Genomic DNA, 22,382 nt, shown 5'->3' with positions numbered 1-22,382 from the left:
AGAAGTCTCCCAGCCTTAGATGCAGATAAACTTTCCACCAGAGTACAAGTAAAGCTGCTAAATGTATGTAGAAAGTATCATGCTACTGAGCTAGTGTGAACGGCGGCTGGGCAGCAACTGAACTAACAGATCTTAACCTAGCAGCAGCCTGGCATCCTGTTATTATCCTTCTGCTTCTAAAGCACTGGGATTGCTTCCCACACGATTCACAATTTACAGTTACTGCTTTGAATCTATCACCAAATCTGGTGGTAGAACTTCTCAAGTAAGAGGATGACTGACAAATCAGGTATTTCCTTGATATAACTGTTATTATTTTATGAATTTTTTACACAAAGAATGGACACGTTCCACTTCTCTGAATACAAGACTCAAACAGTGAGAAGACTTCTGCTCACAAAGACAGGCCCTCAGAACTCAGCACCAACCCCACAGCCACCTCCATACCCTTGCTCCAGGCCATGCACCCACAACTTGCTCACAGTCTCTCTGCAGTTCTCTCGCTATTTGCCTGACCTTGCCCCACACCTCAGGGACAATCCCAACTATTCTGCTTCCGTTCACAAGTCCCTTCCCTTTGGCCAGGGACAGCGCGGATGTTCAGTGCCCTATTCTGTGCTCTCACCCAGCCATGAGGGTGAACTCTGAAACAAGGGGTGATGGACAGGCAGGCCCCTGGTTAAAAGGAATGCAGTATAATTCACAGCATTACTTGGCAGCACTTAGCAGCAAGAGCAGTGGGAAGAGCTGACATTTTGTGCTCTGAGGGCACGCTCTGACTTTCGCCTCAAAATAGAAAAGAATATAAAGTTTTAATAAAAGTCAGCTTCCAGAACAGCAGCAGTTCCCAAAGTGGGTGACTAATACAGGTGCTAGGGGCATATATTAGTACACAGCATGGAAAGCAGAGAAGGGATGTGGCCAGGAGGAGGCAGCCAGCATGACCACAGGGAGGAAGATGTGATGGAGCTGTCTGAGCTGAGAAACCAGAGGAAAGAAGCTAGCAGAAAGGGGAAGCAGGGCTATTGCTCCTGTCCCAGCCACCTCTTCTGTTCTCATCTCCTATTCAGTGTTCAGTAGCTCCCCAGTGTACAGTCTATTGCACTGTCTACCACTAGTCATTCTACCACCCGTATCCAGAAAAGCTCCAGTGCTAAAAAGAGAGTAAGGGGTATAGAATTTATTCACAGCAGCCCCAGTAAGAACTCTGAGAATCGCTGCTCGACAGAGCTTGAATTTAGTTTCTCAGAGTAGTTTACTATCAAACCATCCTGTATCAACTTGACTCCACTGATAACTACCATGGCATCAGCCTGGAACTTGCTGGCTTCCTACAACACGGTTTAGTTGCATCTTCCAGTCGAAAAAAGCATAAAAACACTTAATAAGAAGATCAGATATAAACTCTTTAATAGATATTTATTCTGAAAATCAGGATGAAATATTGTGATAGCAAAATATCCTGAAATGCCAACAGAAGAAGAATCTGAAGGTTTTAGAAGCACTGTCCTACAATAAATATTCTGATTTTATTCTAGACACCAACTAATCACTTCTAAATAATTCTTCCACATGATTTTTCATTTTGTGTTTATGAAATCAGGAACATTATACTGCAAAACGGGTGAAGAATAGCTTGGTACTGGCTTTATCTTGCACAGAGTATACAATCCCAGACTGGTCTGGGTTGGAAGGGCTCTTAAAAGCTCATCCAGTTCCAAACGCCTGCCATGGGCAGGGACCCCTTCCACTAGAGCAGCTTGCTCCAAGCCCCTGTGTCCAACCTGGCCTTGAACACTGCCAGGGATGGGGCAGCCACAGCTTCTCTGGGCACCCTGTGCCAGCGCCTCAGCACCCTCACAGGGAAGAGCTTCTGCCTAAGAGCTCATCTCACTGGAGCTGCTCTCAGGTCTCCCCTTAAGGAGCCTTCTCTTCTCCAGGCTAACCCAGCCCAGCTCTCTCAGCCTGGCTCCAGAGCAGAGTTGCTCCAGCTCTCCCAGCATCTATATGGCCTCCTCTGGACCCTCATCACAACTGCAGTGAAACAATTTCCTACACCTGAAATTGCCAGTGCAAAGATCCCCTGCCTGAAGTTTGACTGTGACATTCACCCAAGATTCAGCTATTTCCTCTCTATCCACATGTACTTTTAAAGAACTGATAGTGATGAAATTGCAGCATGATTTTCAGACTGCCAAAAAGATAAAAAGTAACAAAATATTTCACTCACCAAAGCAATACCTTGAGTTTCTTCATGAGTCACTCTTACAATGTTTGGAACACTAGTATTAATGAAAAAATACCCAGAACCTTCTTTGATGAAAAGTTCTGCCTGCAAAACCAGAAAAGCATCCAAAATTAGACTGTAGCTTTTTATTACATTGCTAAAACTGGCATCCTTACACATATCATACAATATTTTGATCTTTTTCTCCCTGCATTTAGAAAGCACCAGAATAATTCCTTACCTGTATGTCAGCGTGATTGTAAATGGAGACATCAGTAGGGCTTACTTTTACATCCTCAACTAGCATTAGTTCAATAGTGGCAGAAATTGGTAGAAGAGGTTCATTCTGAAAGAAACGATTCTTGCTATTACAGCAAACACTGGGAGTCAGAAAACAGGGCAAGTCTCTTGCATATGCAGGGAAGGGTGCTGAAAGCATACGAGCAGAGAGCCAGAGCTGGAGAAATTTATGCTAATAAAACATCCACAAGATCTAGTAATCAGCTCAGTTGCTAGAGGTAAGGTCATACACAGCACACACTGTCGTACTCTGCAGCTCTGACCAAGACAAAGGCCAGTGCCTTAAGAGATGCAGCAGGATCAGTTTATCAAGTCTGACACAACAGACAGGGTATGAACCCAGAGACATGCTGTGGGTTCATACAAAAATGATACAGTGAAGAGACAGAATGTTTTCTTCTACTTCATGTTCATCTCCTTCAGATTCTTCCTAGCAGGCCACCAAAAGAAATTCTTCCTTAAGTGTAAGTAAATAAACATTGGACCAGATGCAAGTTTAATCATTCACTCATAACAACATTAACTTAGAAAGGGAAAATGTTTTTGCAGAGGAAGTTAGTATTATGTACCCATTTCACCTAATTAGTAGAAATACTTCCTTGATGTAGAAAGCTTGTCGTCTTTCCCTAATGACATAATAGGATGCTCCACATAAACATGGAACAATGACCAAGGCATCTTAGTATACCATCTATTAGATTTTCCTACCTCTTACAGACAGAAATGGAGATAAGTATGGACAGGTTTGAAAGCAGAATACAGCAGTCCCGTTCCAGTGCTTTGGAAACAAGCAAGTGATCTCATTTAAATGAGAAAAAACACATGAACCTATGTAACTGTAGCAGAAGTGGTACTTACAACTATTCTTCAACTATTAAACAGATTCCTCCTGAACTTAAACACAGAGACTAGAATTTAAGAGAACACTGGTGCCAGTTCACATGTATGTATCCCAGTCTGAAATACATTAAACTTCTCTGAACGAGAGGCAAAGTTTAGAGAATTCACTTTTCTAATTATCTCTAAATGTAAGAAAGAACAGTGACTATCAGTTTCATAAAGCATTGCACAGTGAATTACAAAATGATGCATAGGTTCATAGAACAGTTAGGGGTGGAAGGGACCTTCAAAGCTCACCTAGTCCAACCTCACTGCAATGAGCAGGAACATCTTCAACTAGAGCAGGTTGCTCAGAACTTGATCTAGTTCATTGCAGAACCTCTCTCAAGAGAAAAAAGATACAGAGCCAAGCATCTCTGGTGGCAAGGAAACTGCGTCCTTGATTTTGACTAAGTCAAATTATTCAGTGGAAATGCACCTACAACGTGCTTCCCAACAAGAACAGACTGGAAACCTCACTGACAAGACAAGAACCAACTGGCAATACAGATCATCTTCCAAAGACATTGGCCATCCAGACATACTGACCATACCAAATTCAGACAGACTGACAGAAATCTAGGGCATGGGGTATTTTCCATTACTAGTGCCCATGTGCTACCTGCCTGGAGTTAATAATACTGTAACCTCTAGCTCCATATTTTACTCTTTGTCTCAACTCTATTTTCATGGCACATCATTTAGAACCACATATAGTCAAAACCCACTTAAATCCTGCCTAACCAAATTAAACAGAGCTTCAGTGTAGTGTAGCAGGATAGGTGAAGAGCTAGTTACTTTGCAACTCAGGCTGTTCCATAGGCTGAAACATGCCTTTATATTCAATTAGATAAAGTGAACCAAACAAAAAATTGCCATCTGTTTACATCTGCCTTCTTTCTCATCATCACTACTTGCTGTTCTTCCCTATGCTGAGTACCTACAAACTCAAGTATTCCGGGGAGTGGCTAATGACTTGTAGTAGAGCTGGCACTATACAAATCAGTCGTGTCTCCCTTCTGTAAGATCAACATGAGACCAAGTTAAAAAAAAGAGTATTAGTCAGAACCCAGATTCTACTCATGGTCCATCAGGATATCAGCCAGCTTTTGCTTTGATCATGCAGAACCTTTCTACCCAGTTTTGCACTGAAAATAATACATTCACCTTCCCCAGTGACAGCTGCACTAAGCACATGTCTGCTTTAGCAAAGGACAAGCAGCAGAGATTCACCACTCTGTTAAAAAAACTAAATGGAAACAAACCCAACCGAAACAATTCTTTGTAATCCCCTTGCCCAGTTGGTTTAACACGAAAATGAAAAAAAAAAAAGGAATTTAATGTATTTGATACAGATAGCAGTACATAGCACAGAGGAGAGCAGGAACACCACAGAAACATTGTAGCATGGATCTGTCTTCAGAATCAGCTATGGAGCTGCCTTATTTTTATATTATTATGCACTGAAGAAATAAATCCATCAGGACACCCTGCACTAAGCATCAGTGAAAAATGTCAATAGCAAAGAGAGTTATGGGTACCTGCATTTTGACTTTCGCTGCCTGGAGATGGGACTGCTGGTATTCTGATGCAGCTGCAGAGATGGTGGCTGTTCCAGACTCATGATGAACCGCAACAGTTTGTAAGCCTAGAATCAAACAAAAAGTCAAAGAAATCTGATTATGGAGAAGAAAAAGGTGAAATGTACACTCTTAATCTCTTCCATTATCGTTGTACACAAAGACATTTTCTCTGAAGGAAGGTTCTAGCCATTGGGCTCAGCTCGTTCTCCCTGACTCCCCTTCTTCTTTTTCCCCTGAAGAGCGCACTCTTTAAACACATGTTGAGGATAAGATGAAATATGACAGCAGATTACATTCATTTCTTTGATCAAGCTCAGACATTACCGAATAGATTTAATCCTGACCTTCTTCACATCAAGAAAGGCTTGTGTTTAAACTAATTCATACCATGCATTCTCTTTTGACCACTTCCATCTTCTTTCAGAGTCAGCTCCATTGGCATATCAGGCTCAATATTAGCTAAGGATGGTTTTGATGATTCCCAGGTAACACTGAGAGAGCTGAAGTTATCAAATCTACTGCCCTGTTGGTCATATGCAGCCAAATCCAAAACTGGATGGCGGTGATTTGAAACAGGAACCTGAAAAAGAATGAATACTTTGAACTGAACAGATACAAGAGGATACTGTAATAGTTAAAAGAAAAAAGCATGCCAAGTTCCATGAGATCTATTGTAACATTCATTACATGAGTAATGGTCTTTAAAATGAGCCATAAATGCAAAGTCATTAAGCTGTACTTCAACTGCAAGGGTTTTTTTTGGGGTGGGAATTTCTTTAGCCAGTGAATTACCTTAGAACAAAAATGGAAGCACTCAGTTTAATTATGCTGTCTTTGGACTTCTAACAAATGCTGAAAACCGCCACTATTTGTCAGAAGACACAGCTCAAAATTCCAGTGTTCACCTCATGAAATCCATTAGCAACAGCCACGTACTGATGTGGTCTAACTGACACACAACAGAACTAGAGAAACAGGTGAGCTCTGAAATGACTTACAATGCGCAAAATCTCCTCCTCATCTTGTCATTACACAGAAGTTACTTAAATGATTCACCAACGATTCACCACATTGCAGTTTTATGGAAGTAGGATGGCTTTTAGATTTGCTTGGTAATATTAACATGACAGAACACACAGTTTTACTCATCAGCCAATATGTGACAGCACTCATCAGGGTACAGAAGAAAGTTCTTTCTGCTTGACAATTTACACATATGCATCATCCATTTATTATGACTCAAGACTTGCAAAGCTGAATACATTTGATGTCATGGAACAACACTCACTGCACAGGCTTACACAGGTATCTTCACATCACAGCAGCGTTTGTGCCTTTACTAATCACACACACAAATGTACATTCGTGTAACAATACATATGATAAAATATGTCTGTACTCAGTAGAAAGTTACAATCAGAATGGAGTGGTACAGAGAAAAGTACTTTCTATAGAAGCAGAAGCTTCTCTTGAGATAAATTTTTCATTAAGCAGGGCTTCCTCACAGTGCCACTTCTGTAGGAAGCCACCATCCAAATGCTTTCACATATGCTCCTGTGTTTTGGTAGGTTCCTTCATAAACCTGATTGAATGATCACTGTAGAAGCCCTGATTTGGCCTGCTCTCTATTAAAGCACACAGCCCACAATACTAGTTACTCCTACTTTTTCAGCAATCAGATGTCTATTCTGCATGGAGAGGTCCAAACGCTGCTTTTTTAAATTACAAGAAGACACTCTTCTCCTGTCGCTTATCAGGCTTACCACTTGCTTGTTTTGTTGCAGCAAGGGGCAGGAGAGATCAAGCTGAGGACTTGTATAAACAGGAGTCAAAGTGAGTCGGGAAGGGACAGCACAGATGAACTTCACTGCAGCAGACCCAACCGCTGGAAAAGGGTTGGTGACTGTGGGGTTGTTTCCAACCTTTAAGACAATGACCTGTACAAGTATGAAAACAGGCAAGTGAGTAAGGAGAAAAGACTACAGAGTTCAGGCATGTTCCGTTTCATTGATCTCAGAATGAGCAAGTAAAATTATGACTCTTGGAAATTTACAGCACCATTAGGACATGGGAAGATGTAAATGGAGGTGTGTATTTCAAGAACAGTACTATACCATTACCAAAGTACTAGTCCTGGGAACTTTCCCTAGGTATTCACGTTTAAATGAAGTTTGATAGTAATAAACAACAAATGTTTAGTAATTTAAAAAGCTAACAGGCAGGTGTTTTTCTCACAGAGTGAGAATACAACAGCCCAAAGACAACATTTATAGTCACCTCAGGGGGTTTAAAAACATCTTCTGTTTAATTTACATTCCTTTTTCAGCCTTCAGCAAAACAAAGTGGCTAACAGCACAGAGAAGCCCATCCCAGCAGGCTGAAGTAGCTCCTTTACTTGCCTTACTCACTCATACACTGGTACCAGCCAAAGCCACACCCTTAGGATTTGCACTTACAGAAGTAGCTATGTTTTGCACAGTGCCCACTAAGGAAATCAGTTAAGCAATTTGGCAGCTACACCAAAACTCTTGGGCCTTGCAGAATTACAGGAGAAAAACATTAAATCAAAGCAAAATGCTTTATAGACTGGCCAGGGTGAGTAAAGCAGGATAAATCACTTCTGCATGTCAGAGAAAACAAGACCAGGTAGAAAATGACTACAGCCATTATTAGAACGACTGCACAAATATCAGAGCAGTAAATTAATTTAGCTGTCATTTGTCTGAATAAACAGAATTACACTGGAAGGTAACTTGGTTAAGAGGAGCAGGGCAGGCAGTAGTCAGTTTACTGCAGAAACCTTCTGCTATCATCCTATTTATGCAAACTGAAGCTGCACTTATTAGGATGTTTAATGCATTCTACAACATAAGGTTTCTGTGACTTGGCTTTATATTGCAATAAACCCATCATAAACCACTTTATAACATAATGTTATGAAATGCTCATTCTAAAACCTGCATAAACAATGTACTTACCCAAGTTCTTCACTGCCTTATAATAAGAACTACTTGTTACATAAAAGGTATATGGTATCATAAATCTGTCTGAAGCCTGTTCCCCATTGCCTCAGCTTGGTGCTTGATGGAAGGCAATACAGATACCTTCTGGCACTTACTTGCTCCCCCAGGCTTTTGCAAGACACTCTAACCCAATGCTGGATGTTATTTTGAGACTTAGGAGGTCCAAATAAAGACAGACCAACACTTTCTTCATCTTCAGCGGTGACATTCCTGAAGAACTTTAAGGGTTCTTGTACCCATGGTCTAGGTCCTCCTTCAAATAACATATCTTTAGAGGAACCCAAAGTCACTAAAGCAACAGTCAGAGGATCAATGGCCTGTAATGAATGAATTAATTACAAATTAATGATTCTATTTACATACAGCTTGGTTGTACTTTGCAAAAGAAACTTCCTTCCTAATGGAAGAGCTACGTTACTCTCAGTAGGCTACCAGTTTTCCCACACTGCGCTTTGCAAGCATGGATATTCAAGAACAGCTGTACCAAAATAACCAGCATCACCTACCGGAATTCTGCTCAGCTGCATCACATTCAATGGAACCTGCAGATCCAGGGGAAAGTTTTACCTACATTCTAATCCCAACCTTTTCATGAAGAACTACAGCAAGAGGAAGACCCTTAATCTACTCTTCTGAGCACACTTGGATAGTATTCTACTACATTTTTTATGTATACAGTACTTCAAATGAACAAAATAATGACAAGTTTTATTTTCACTTGACAGTGCCCTCTCTGGCAGTTCTGTCCATGTAATTACTCTCCTGCACAAGTTTTACTTCAAACCTCTACAACAAATTCTACATTGATGTGTATCACCAGGACAGACGGTGCTGTTTATCATCACAGAAATTAACTTGACAGTTTAATACACCATAACCATTTGTAGCTTGTGTTCCACATCATTACATTACTTAGGTGTTTAGTAAGAAGGAAACAGCAGCTAAAATACAGGATGGTTCAAATCTTTCCCTAGGTGCATTTTGGTAGAGAGAAGGAAAGGGCTGGCATAAATCACTCCATCCACCCATTTACTACCTGGTTCTATCTGTAATATAAAGGTAAAAACTATGAGATTTAGTCTCAAGAGTCTGCCTGCCCTTTCACTCCTGCTCATCTTTCTCCCACTTGTTATGTTGTACTATTATGGCTTTAACTAGCTCTCCGATGGAAAGATGCTGCCTTCCATTCCTGGGCATCACAACATTTCATTCTACAGAAAGGAGGGAAAAGATTATTTTATTTTTCTTTCAAAGTACACTTATTCTCCCCCCCATGTCGCCATGTCCTGGCTCTGTCAAGCACCCCAGAATTATTTCACTTTATAGCTGGCAAGCAGTGTTACAACACCTCAAGGGGCTTTGCTAATAAATGTGAATGATACCCTACCTATGAAAAATTCCAAATTAAGAGGACTATGCCTCTCACATTGCTGCCAATAATAGACAGCTTAGGATGTCTCAGCATCTTCAAATAATTACATTCAGCTATATAAAATATTTAATAGAAAAGCATATTTAAAAAGCAAAATCATCTTTATAGTCATGAATTTGTATGATTTGCACAAACTTTTGTCCCAGATGTGGGGGAGAAGTTATGGCCAAATGTTTTAGAGTTTAGCTTTGCAAATTCAGTGCTAGGTCTCTGAAGATGAGAGTAACACAAGCAAATTGTCTCATATTTCCATATGGTCACCCTGTACTCAAAGTTGGTTCTTCCTGTTTTCTTTAGTTTTCTTTTACTTTCCCCATTCGTACTTTCACAGCCATACAGGCAAGCCAACTTTGCCTTCATGCAAAAGAATTAGGTTTATACTATGAAAGCAGAAATCATAAACCAGGCCTGCTTCCTTTTGACATTATGGACACAGAATTGTGACTGCCATCTTACTAAGCCAATTGTTAATCAGTTCAAATGGACAGTCAACAAACGAATTATTTGAGTCTCACATAATTTTCCCTCACCTAGAGTCTGCTGAAAAGCAATTTAGTAATTCAGATGTGCTGTGCGGAACAGGATTCACATCCTCACTCAGATGAGGTTGACTCCTATTGCTACCCTACTGCTACCCTGCACGTTTCTTCACATGATGGCGACTGTGACTCTTCTCATTCATTTTCCACTTCATTTGCCACTTCAGAGGAAACTGAGTTTTCTATCACACAACTGGCTCCTCTACAGCTGGGGCCTGCAGAGTCCATGCAGTCAAACTCTATATGCTTCACTGAGAAAGGGTTAAAACACAATTCCTCAAAACAGTCCACAAAATGTTTCCCACCTCAGTTTTTAAACACACTCATTACATAATACCAACTTGCTACTTGCCATTTAAAAGCATTTTAAGTGATGGATTGCTTTAGAAACAGTGAAACCAGACTTACTTTTAATGGTAGATAAGCAGCAATGGTGATGCTGGCACTGAGGTGGACGTGACCATGGGCGTAGCTGACCGTAAGTGTTGTATATCCTCGAGTTTCAGCTTTCACTCTGACTCCACTACAAAAATCAGCAGTTGGCTGAAGCCTTCCTGTCAGATAAATTAAAAATACATCAACACATATTTGGATAGAAATGCCCAAGTATTTTAATGCAAGTCCAAGGTGGCTTCTCTCAACAAAAGTGTTTCCACCAGAAGTCAGCAGAGATCTGTTCTCCAACTAGACAGGTAAAAATGTTCACTACTGTCTTTCATCTCAAACCCAACACTTACCAAAGTATCCACATCTTACAAACTTCTTTATATTCATACTGGCCTAAACAAGACATGAGCTTTCACTGTGGTACAAGCCAATACAACTTCTATCTCTTACTGAATTTTTCCATCTTGCTGTTTTAAAGTGAAACTGGCTTGTAATGAAGCACAAATAAGCCACGCTGCTTAGACAAGCTTTCTTGCACAGAACAGCTTGAACTGTAGGCAACAGGTCATTTCTCCAGCTGAAAGTACTTTTATGAAATTCCTCTGCTTACTTAAAAGGCCATTTCAGGGGTTTGGGAGGGGTCTGTTCTTTCTGTTTTCAAAATAAACAGTATGACAGCACACTACACAGTGACATTTCCAATAGCTGCCTCTCAGGCAAACAGATGGTCCAATGCAGATCGGTTTTACTGGCTCAACAGCACAGGAAAGAGCTTCCATACAAGAGACACTTGGAAAAAAAATCATGGTACATCTGAGTAACACACTGAATCCAGCAGACACAGGAACAAGCACGTTGCTCAGTGTCTACTTAGCCCAGCAGCATTAATGGCAGTCTTTAAATATCACATGCACACTCCACACTCCTAATAAGCCTGACAAGAGACAGTTCTTAAAGCAATGAGCTGAACAATAGCAGAGCTTTGGCAAAATTTAAGCAGCTGACTGTCTTAGTTTCTTGTGAGCAAGGAATGCACAGTGTCTTTCTAGCACTGAAAGTACTGCTGGACAATTTGGGCAAAGCAGTTATTAATCTTACTGTTCTTGTAGGTCTTCCAGCGCTACCTCAAAACACAATATACATGGACCCCTCATGAGAAAAGCCATCAGCCCTATTACAGAGGCACGTTAAAAATACTAAACCAGTAGAAAGATGTATTGGAAACTACACATTATCCAACAAAATAATCGCCAAAATGCTTTCAGAGTCCCCCAAAATGTCAAAAATATCCAAGGAAAGTTCTGCATAAAAAAGTAAATACACCTTTGAAAGAAAACTACTCTGATTTGCACCTCTGCAGGTAAGCTCCTCTGTGGGAACGCTGTACACAGCAATTGAAACAGGGATTCAAAGGAGGTGTGTGACTTCGTAACATGTTACTTTAACTTTCCAGACAAGGAGGGGGTGAGCTCACCTTGAAGTGGCCTGAACACACCACGGTTTTCTACTTCCACAGCTAGATCGAAGTGTGAGCAGTCGCTCAGTGGGACTATCTCACCCTTTTCAATATCCGTCAGGCCACTGATCTTCAGGGGCAGCTCCAGTATTTGGCCAACATATACTTCAACTTGACAGGGTGTGAACTCCATCCCAGTAGGTTCAGTTACGTACACCTGAAGGAAGAAAGAAGCACAGAACAGATGTATGAACACAACCCCACAAAAAGGTATCAGGGAAAAAGAGACTTCTTCATGCTCTCCTTATTTCAATTATCCCTACTTCTACCAGCTGCTGACGTCCCTGTGATGGCTGAAAACAATCCTGCTCAGATTCAGATGCAGGAAGATCTCAGAAAGGGCCAGGAAAAGCTTGCTGCTATTTCAGTGCTCTTTTCCCACAGCAGTCCAAGTTCACATTAGCTTGGTGATCCTTTTACTGCTACTTCTATAATTCTCTCTTCTGTTTGTTGAAGTGTGGACTAAGTTGTGTGGTATCTCAGGAGGCAGTGTAACCAACTGGGACAGATCTAGTATCCAACTTGGAATTCCACACCCTGTTTGGGCTAGACCTGAGGGAGTCAGCAAGGGTCTCAGCCCCACCACTCACAGCAGCAGGTCTGCAGAGGTTACTGGAACTCATGATTTGAATTTCACAGAATCCTGGTTTCAGCTGGAAAGGACCTTACAGCTCATCCAGCTCCAGCCTCTGCCACGGCCAGGGACACCTTCCACTAGAGCATTTCCTCAACGGCTTTTCTTTTTTTTCCTTTCTCTTCCTTACATTTCTGTTGCAAAACATGGGTAAAGGTGCCCAGGGATCCACGGTCCCCACAGTAATACAGCAGAAATCTAGAGTAAGTGAACAAGTATCTACTGCCTTATCTAACAGCCTTCTGCTTGAACAAGTAACCTTTATGTGAGACATACCACTGAAACCAAAAGGATTACTTTCAGAAATAAGACCAGGAGAAATACATCTTCCATGCTGATATAGCTGATATGTTGAACAAGCCTTCAATATATTATCTGTATTCCAATTTGCTGCTTTTTCCACTAATAATAAAGAATCCACCACAGCCTAACTGCGTATTTCGTAACAATGACGACCAAAGATTTTCACTTGCAATATCTTAACTTCCTAACCATCTGCAAATAGCTTCAGGATAGACTACTGAACCATATGGTACAGAGTTAAATCTGTAATCCTTGTGCAACATAGTTAACTATTCCAAAGACTTGCTCACTGAGGTCAGTAAATGTGGAGTTACTTGACAAAGAATGCAATTCCTAACATGAGCACAAAGGCATTCAAAAATAACCTATTCAGATTGTGCAATACACTGCTCTGAAAGCTCACATGGAGAGAAGCCTTTTTTCTGTCTTCAGGCTTTGACTTCTGTTTGAGGATAAGAAGTTTTCACTGAAAAATCTTCATTCCTGGTAGCTGGCAACTGTCAGGCTGTTAAAAAGCAGCATCCTGGGCTGTCCAGAGAATAATTCCAGAGCAAGCCTGTGAACTAAATTCCACATAAGCTTTAATTTGTCTCATTATTTTAAATGTTTGTTATTTTAAGCATGCAGTTTAGTACCCCTCAAATCCAGTTGGTAGAACTGACAAATAATCTGAGAACAAAACCTAAGCTAATTTGCCCCCTCAAAAGCCCCAGCATTAGTAGATACAGCTGTTTCAAGTAAAATTTGGTTAGAAATATCCTTCCCAAAACATAATTACTTAAAAATCACGGAGATACCTGCTTCCATCGCACACTCTTCATTATGGGACAGACTTGGCAGTCTTGACCAAACACATTTTTCAACACTCTTGTCAAAAGGGACTTTGGTGCAACAGCAGTGCAGTACAACAACAACAGCAGCGCTGCACATGGGAATGCTTGGAGATGAGGAGGTATTTTGTATAGCCAAAGCGTGCATGTTTGATGGAATCTGCTTGTTTCCCACCAGCTACTAAATTACTGGCACATATCCTGGAAGGAAGGTGAACTGCCCAGGGTTTGCAAGACACGCTTCCTAAATCAACTTCTCTGCCCCCTCAGGAACAACGAGCATCACCTTTCTAAACCCTCAGCCAGAGGGAGGTTGTCTGCCAGCCCCAACAGCATCCGCTTGGCATAAACACACCAATTTCATTTATGACCATGCCATCAGACACGCACAGGCTCCCAGGTGAGTAACACCTGATACTGCCAGCTTCCAGGTGAGTAACACTTGCTCAGGACACCATTGCCTGGTTTTGCTGAGGTCAGGAGCGAGTTTCCTCTCACTGTGAGGGTGCTGAGGCGCTGGCACAGGGTGTCCAGAGAAGCTGTGGCTGCCCCATCCCTGGCAGTGTTCAAGGCCAGGTTGGACACAGGGGCTTGGAGCAACCTGCTCTAGCGGAAGGTGTCCCTGCCCGTTCCAGGGGGTTGGAACTGGGTGAGCTTTAAGGGCTTTTTGAACCCAAACCATTCTGGGATTCTACAATTCTCTGTCGGGTTTCCATTCCAATGTTTAGGGTCTTTGCAAAAGGCACAGAGTTAGAGCACAGATTAAAATGCCTCAGTTTGTGAAGGTAGCAGAGTACTGCAACTTCACAGTAGCGAACACAGATCACAGTAGTACTTCTTTTTAGTTTCTATTCTATGACATTAGAGGTCTGGCAGTTTTTAACAGCTTGACAGAGCTGTCAGTAAGCACTGACACAGTTTCATTAGGGATAAATATTTGTGTTCAAAGGACACAACGAGGTATTTCCAAATCAATAAGGTTCTAGAGAAAACTATGTAAAAGAGTAAATTTAGTGTCTTAACCAGTGCAGCTTCTTCACCTGCCTTTGCACACACTTCCTTGTGTGGCCATTACATACACTGTTTCTGTATTTTCTTCATTCCATACCACATACTGATCACCCTGACCAGTCCAGAAGAACAGGGTATGACTTGCATAGAGACCAAAAAATCCCTCCTGGTAGATGTGTTTTCCATTCCCATTTTCTATTTTCCTTAAAACATTCCTTTTTTCTTGGCCAGCTTTGGCAGCTAGAATCATTATGTGGCACTGTTTCCATTTCAGCCACTTCTCCAGGCAGGAACTCTCTTGCACATCTTGATAGTATCTGTCATCCTTTTATATTGAGGGAAAACACCCACCTCTTACCATGCAGAATACACTGTTAGTTTTGGCCAGGCCAGTAGTAAATTACTATTTCCTTCTGGCACTCAGTTTTCAACAAGAAAAAAGACTCATCAAGGAAATCAGGATGGGGCAAAACTGGGAGTAAAGTTAGTGCAGTGCAGAGAGCCTGAATCCCTGAGGCACAACCTCTGAAACTGATGACCAAACCTGCCATAGGCAGAAAGGGAAACCTCTCAGGAACATTCTGGAAAGGGGAATGCCTATGGCATGGTCAGCTTCTTCACTGTTTCCAAAAGCCATGTTCAAGAGTGGCCAGGGAAAAGAAGAATTTTACCCTCATTTCTCCATGATGTATCGAATTCTGAAGATCAGTTGCCCGAATAACACTGATGCCAAGATCACTTCCAGTTGTCATTACTCCTTTGGCACTCACTGTAGCAACAGCCTGGTTAGAATAGGTCCAGCTGAAATTTCCACTTCCACCATGAGCCTAGAACACAGAGAGAAATCTTTCAAGTATTTTATGAAATACATGGTTCTCACATTCCTTAGCTGTCAAGACTTTATCTCACATGAACATCAGGGACATACTGAGCAACAATAATGCTGCTACTGAGGAAGTACAAACAAAAGAACACCTCAGAACTTTCAAATAAGCAAGGTGAACTAAGAGATGAGGGGATTATTACCCTTCATTCAGTTTAATTTCAGCTTTCTTCACGCACATATCCTCCATGCTCACCAGTGCTGCTAACCCAAATATTTCTCTCCCACCTGAAGAAGTCCGAAGCTCACAACTCCCTGTGATTGACAGTGCTCTGAGTCAGCGGAGCATTTCCCACATCAGCACACTAGAGGCCTGGCACATGTGGTTATCATACTGCTGGAAACTCCCACTGTTCCCTGTTTCTGACAGCCGAAGTGCTCACCTGGGGGCTCAGAGCTGCTAAGCTGACACTCTGTACCTACTCACCTCTTTCAATGGGGACTGTTACGGGGTATAAAGGGAGGAGAAAAGAAGGTGGGAGGCAGGGGAAGGAATGAGGCAAGAGGAGGGAAGAAAAAGAAGTCATTCTCTTCTTGGCTTTGCATCTTTTTGCTGAAAATCAGCATCTCTACTTGCAGCTATTCAAAGACCATCCTGCTCCAGCAATGATCAGCCATGGAATGAGCAATAGGCATGTACAGAAATTGCCAACTCTTGCTGTAAGCACTGCAAGGGTCTGCAACACAGGCTACACTTCCACATCAGCTTGGCAAGGAAGGACTCAGTAACTGCCAGACTTAGGAGCTCAGGATTATTATGCAGATTCCCATAACGAAACCCCAAAACAACAAGAAAGCAAGCCCCATCCTCTCCCTAGAGCTCCCAGCACCTGAAGAGCTGTTTCATGATTACAAGAGCTTAAGTGCTTGAGTGTAATTATTCTACAAAAGGGTAAAAACTAGTTACTTGATCTTAAGGTCCACATCAATAGAGACAAATTATAATACCCACTGTATGAGCACCCAGCAGTTAGGATGGGATAATATCTGTTGCAGGTTCACATTTTATGAAGTGAAGGGCAAAAAACCCATTTTGCCCACACAAGCAGAGTATTGTCTTCCTCAGTGTGCAATACTAGTGACTGAAGAATCTGGCTGAAGGAGAGAAGCCAGAGAGTTGTAGTCTATGGGGCTGAGTCTAGTTGGAGGCCTGTAACTAGTGGAGTGCCTCAAGGGTCAGTACTGGGACCGGTATTATTTAATATATTCATCAACGATTTAGATGAGGGAATTGAGTGTACTATCAGCAAGTTTGCTGATGACACTAAGCTGGGAGGAGTGGCTGACACGCCAGAAGGCTGTGCTGCCATCCAGCGAGACCTGGACAGGCTGGAGAGTTGGGCAGGGAATAACTTGATGAAATATAACAAGGGAAAGTGTAGAGTCCTGCATCTGGGCAGGAACAACCCCAGGTTCCAGTCTAGGTTGGGGAATGACCTGTTAGAGAGCAGTGTAGGGGAGAGGGACCTGGGGGTCCTAGTGGACAACAGGTTGACCATGAGCCAGCACTGTGCCCTTGTGGCTAAGAAGGCCAATGGCATCCTAGGGTGTATTAGAAGGGGGGTGGTTAGTAGGTCGAGAGAGGTCCTCCTTCCCCTCTACTCTGCCCTGGTGAGACCGCATCTGGAGTATTATGTCCAGTTCTGGGCCACTCAGTTCAAGAAGGACAGGGAGCTGCTGGAGAGAGTCCAGCGCAGGGCAACGAAGATGATTAAGGGAGTGGAGCATCTCCCTTATGAAGAAAGGCTGAGGGAGCTGGGTCTCTATAGTTTGGAGAAGAGGAGACTGAGGGGTGACCTTATAAGTGTCTATAAATATATAAAGGGGGAGTGTCACGAGGACGGAGCCAGGCTCTACTCAGTGGCAAACAATGATAGGACAAGGGGTAATGGGTACAAACTGGAACACAAGAGGTTCCACTTAAACTTGAGACGAAACTTCTTCTCAGTGAGGGTGACGGAACACTGGAACAGGCTGCCCAGGGAGGTTGTGGAGTCTCCTTCCCTGGAGACATTCAAAACCCGCCTGGACGCATTCCTGTGTAACATTATCTAGGTGTTCCTGCTCCGGCAGGGGGATTGGACTAGATGATCTTTCGAGGTCCCTTCCAATCTCTAGCATACTGTGATACTGTGTGTGATAATCATTGCAATGCTGCAAAATGTAGAGGTTTTAAACACCATTATTGTGAGCTATAGGAAGTGTCTATTGAGACAAATATGGTGCAGAGCTGTATACTGAGAATAATGAATTTTTACAGCAAGTTTAAAGAATTAAGGCTTTCACACCCCAAAACAGATTTAAAAGTTCCAACAGAGTAAAACCAGGGTGAACATGGGAGCAATTTTATGTTTACAGGTATTATTTTAACTTTTTCAGTATGTGCTCTAACCATTTCATAATTAAACTGAACAAGATGACAAATCTTGTCCAAAAGTACAGTGTGGAGAATAAATCTAAATTATGCAGGAATTCAGCAAATAACTTTTACCTGGGGAGGAGAGGAGGGACATATCAGAAGGACAGTCCTTTCCCTTTCTCCTTCCCATAAGCATGTGCACAGCCTGAGCACAGAATGAGCAGAGGATACAGTGGATAAGGAGGCAATTGTGTGTGACAGAAGGAGATGAATCAGATGAGGTGAGAAATGTTTAAGGAATGTAAAAGTTCAGAGTGTTTTGTAAAGATATTTTCAATTAAAACAGGGAAATGAGCAGAAAACTGCAACTAGAAATATCCAACTACCAATAATTCTATGGAGTCGCATCTCATTGCCACACAAAGCAGAGACATTCATTACTACATTTTTCTCTCCAGCACTCACTTTGTACTGTGGAGAGAAAGGGTAAACCAGCTTCTATTCAGTCTAATCATTACCCAAAGTATCCAAAGCCTGTTAGCTGAACTCCACTCCACAAACTGCTACCAGTGACAGTGATGCCCTCACTAGGAAAAAACCTCCACATAGAATCATAGAATAGTTCGGGTTGGAAAGGACCTTAAGATCATCCGATTCCAACCCCTCTGCCATGGGCAGGGACACCTCACACTAAACCATGTCACCCAAGGCTCTGTCCAACCTGACCTTGAACACCGCCAGGGATGGAGCATTCACAACCTCCCTGGGCAACCCATTCCAGTGCCTCACCACCCTCACAGGAAAGAATTTCCTCCTTATATCCAATCTAAACTTCCCCTGTTTCAGTTTTAACCCGTTACCCCTTGTCCTGTCACTACAGTCTCTAATGAAGAGTCCCTCCCCAGCATCCCTATAGGCCCCCTTCAGATACTGGAAGGCTGCTTTGAGGTCTCCACGCAGCCTTCTCTTCTCCAGGCTGAACAGCCCCAACTTTCTCAGCCTATCTTCATATGGGAGGTGCTCCAGTCCCTGATCATCCTTGTGGCCTCCTCTGGACTTGTTCCAACAGTTCCATGTCCTTTTTATGTTGATGACCCCAGAACTGCACACAATGCTCCAGGTGAGGTCTCACAAGAGCAGAGCAGAGGGGCAGGATCACCTCCTTCGACCTGCTTGTCACGCTCCTTTTGATGCAGCCCAGGATACGGTTGCTTTCTGGGCTGCAAGCGCACACTGAAGCCGGCTCATGTTCATTTTCTCATCGACCAACACCCCCAAGTCTTTCTCTCCACAAGGCTGCTCTGAATTTCTTCTCTAATCCTTAACTTCTCAAAGACGACACTTCTCTAATGCAGGGAAGGAAGGAAGGCAGGAAGGAAATGTCCTTTTTTACTTGCAACAGAAGCCATCCTATTAGCACAAATATGGACAAAGCACCCAGAAAAAAAAAAAAAAACCAAAAAACAGCTGACAAAGTAAAACCTGAAAGTCATTCTGACACCATCTGGAAGGAGTTACTTTAGCTATAAACAGAATTTGGCTAGATCCAAAAATCTCCTTCAACTTGTTTTCAGAAAAAAAGTCTATTCACCAATTTAAAATAGCCTGACTCAAGAGCTGCCAAGTAGGAGGCACACAGCAGCCTACCAGCAGGAACACCAGTCAGGCTGTGTGCTATTGTAAACAAGCACTACTGCTGTTGAACCAGCAGAGTGGAAAAATGTTCTCAGCTTCAGTAAACACAAACTAATCTAAATGTTGGGGTAAAAAAATGCATGTTTTTAATGAAAAACATCACAGTAAAGTAAGAATCCTGAAGAATTTATTGGTGTAACACGAAGGAATGTTCTCTAGCGAGACATGATATATGCAAGATAAGGTGAGACAGGAAAACACATTTACCTTCCCTTAAAACTCGAGCAGCAGTTTTGTACTTAGAATTTTTACCACACTCTGCTGGTGTGGTTGGGTATAGCATGAACTGAATGAAACTCTCATCCCACAGAAATTAAAGGTACAGATGACAGCGCTGAACTCACCAGTGATACCTCCAAATTTACACTAGAGAATGCAACTTTAGCCTTATGAGATTCACTTCACTTTACTTCAGACACCAGGTATCCCACTGCCTCTTTTGTATCCTGTTTACTTGAAGACAGACCCAAAACTCAGCAATACTTTGTGCTAAAAGGGAGAGGTGAGGACTGTACATGAAAACAGTTAAGTGCAGGGTCTGGGTATCATTGTACTGGGATAAAAGTCTGGGCTGTGAAGCACAATGTCCTTTTGTCCAGCCAGACTATACTCGGGAAGCATATGGAACAACTGGCACCATGGGAGCAGAGACACACATAAGAAATGTGAGACAAAAGCCTAAAAAAGTTCTGAAGAAGGGCACACTGTAAATGAAGCTGTGACCTCTGCCTCCTAAGTTTTCATTAGAAGCATAAGATGTGTGCAAGTGAAGGATACTGATACCACAGGTTGAAAGGGAGCTGATCTTTCATCTTGTCATGCCCTTTCTGCATCACTTCACCCTGATACTTCATCCACACTTCCATCCATTTACAGTAAATAGTGGCCTTCAGTTATTACTAGGAAGTTTTGTACCCAAGATGTTTTTGTAATTCCAAACCACTCTGTGTGTCTGTATGCAGTGCATGCACGCGGGATAAAGGAAGTGAATGAAAGACAAGAGGTGAAAGTCAGTGGGGTTTTTATGTTCATTGGTTTCTTGTGTGCTTTTTTCAAAGTAGACATAAGTTCTGCAACTAACATAAACCACAATCCCTCCAGGAAAACTTCTGGTTATCACTGTGCCTGAACTGCAGAAGTGGTTACAGGCGTCCCTGCACCCGTTTGAGGAATACTTCCTGAAGTCGAAACATCTTTGGCATACCTGTATGGTGTACTGGTAGACTCCTGCTTTGGGCTGCCAAGGAAACGTCAAAATGCTGGGGGAAAGAACTATAGGAGCATATATTTCAACATCTTGTTGGTTTTTCACTGGAACTGGTAATGTATGAACGCCTCCATCCTACAAAAAGCAAGAGCACAGTATTATAAATGACACTAGAAGGCTTATCGGAATTAATGTTTAGTCCTGATATACAGACAAGTTGTTGAAAAACAGAAAGGAAAGCAACTATTTAGGGTCACTTATGAACACTGTTACTTGTGAGCAAATAGCTCATGGAAGCAAAGTATGCTATTGTATTAAATGAGTAGTATTCCTACGGAGATACAGGTGCCTGCATTAATTTTAATGGCAAACAGCAATAAGAAATATACTCTTTCCCTACTCCTAGTTTTTCAGACTCTGTCTCAGGAACTAATTCGGTAACTCCACACCTGCATTTACTCTTTGCTCATTCTGCAATGCAGGAGATGGAGACAAAACTCAGCCTAACAGACTCATTCCTCAGCTCATCCCGAAACACTGGCCTTTACCACTTTGCTGTCATTGTAATACCACGACCTTCTGGCACAACATGCTGTTTCTTATTGGAGCTCTGAAGGGACACTTTTAACAGCTGCAGCCACCCTCACTTCATCCAAGAGTACCTCTCTGACATGAGGCTGAGCATGGCTCGTCAGCTACAAGGATCTACTAAATCCTACTCAAGGAATCACTATTTTTGCTGCTATTTCACAGCAAATGGGTTAAAGTCCTAAACTTTTCCCCATTCCAAGCAAAGCCCGTCACTTGCACAGCACGTGCCCTGGTTAGCCATACATTCAGCAGCCTGCCCAACTAGCACAAAGTTAATGAACGTTAATTTGCAGGCTGATACATTTGGCAGATGTTCACTCCAGCATTTAACATCACTTACCAAATGATAGAAAACTTTCCAAATGTAACTGAATGCAGAGCAGGCCAGGGTATGACACTGATGATCCTACCACAATAAATTGTAAAATTCACTCAGGGACTGTGAGAGGACCTCTGCACCAGCACAAGGAAACGAGATGTGCCAACATTAGTATCTGGCATGAAAAAACAAATCAGTGCTGTGCACCACTGCTTTCACAGGCATTTGTCACATGCTCCGTAGCAGAATCTCAGTATCTTTACTTAAGCAAATCCCCTGTTGACTTAATTGGCAGTTTTCCTTAAGTAAGGATTTTAGAATTTGGCTCTGTTTAAACAAAGACAACTTAGACCCATGTAATTCCCAGGTTTCCTTTTACTATGTCACTATTAAGTCACTACTGCACAGGTATATTATTTTTAGGCCTACCAAGTAAAGCAGAGGAATTATTATAAAAACATACCTGATCCACTACTGATGTCAGTGCAGCATCGAGAACAGTCTGACCCTTCTTTATTGCTTTCACATAATGATATGATCCATTCAGAGATGACTTCAGCACCTCAAAATATTCTTTGGGCAGCTCTGCATTAATTCTGATACTCTAAAACCAGAACATTCAATAGATATTGCCCAAAGTAACTGACAGTAATGCTGTACAACC

The 22,382-nt window shown here is 42.1% G+C and overlaps 1 protein-coding gene across 1 annotated transcript in view; it reads right to left on the bottom strand.

Annotated features, from left to right (window-relative positions):
- The window catches only part of NUP210 (nucleoporin 210), a 66,935-nt gene that overhangs the window by 21,829 nt on the left and 22,724 nt on the right, over positions 1–22,382 (bottom strand). The window contains exons 10-20 of the mRNA XM_057404182.1: positions 22,182–22,322; positions 20,806–20,943; positions 15,336–15,491; positions 11,845–12,043; positions 10,392–10,537; positions 8,108–8,329; positions 6,753–6,926; positions 5,377–5,569; positions 4,948–5,054; positions 2,469–2,573; positions 2,231–2,332 (exon numbers count right to left, since the gene is read on the bottom strand). Coding sequence (XP_057260165.1) covers positions 2,231–2,332; positions 2,469–2,573; positions 4,948–5,054; positions 5,377–5,569; positions 6,753–6,926; positions 8,108–8,329; positions 10,392–10,537; positions 11,845–12,043; positions 15,336–15,491; positions 20,806–20,943; positions 22,182–22,322 — 1,683 coding nt within the window. The remainder of the gene's footprint in view (positions 1–2,230; positions 2,333–2,468; positions 2,574–4,947; positions 5,055–5,376; positions 5,570–6,752; positions 6,927–8,107; positions 8,330–10,391; positions 10,538–11,844; positions 12,044–15,335; positions 15,492–20,805; positions 20,944–22,181; positions 22,323–22,382) is intronic.

The sequence above is a fragment of the Pezoporus wallicus genome, unplaced genomic scaffold (assembly GCF_028554395.1).
Source record: "Pezoporus wallicus isolate ANWC-B61680 ecotype Strahan unplaced genomic scaffold, APGP_CSIRO_Pwel_v1 contig_5935, whole genome shotgun sequence".
Taxonomy (NCBI): domain Eukaryota; kingdom Metazoa; phylum Chordata; class Aves; order Psittaciformes; family Psittacidae; genus Pezoporus; species Pezoporus wallicus.
Note: the sequence above shows the minus strand (reverse complement) of the source record. Positions and strands in the feature narration are given on the sequence as shown.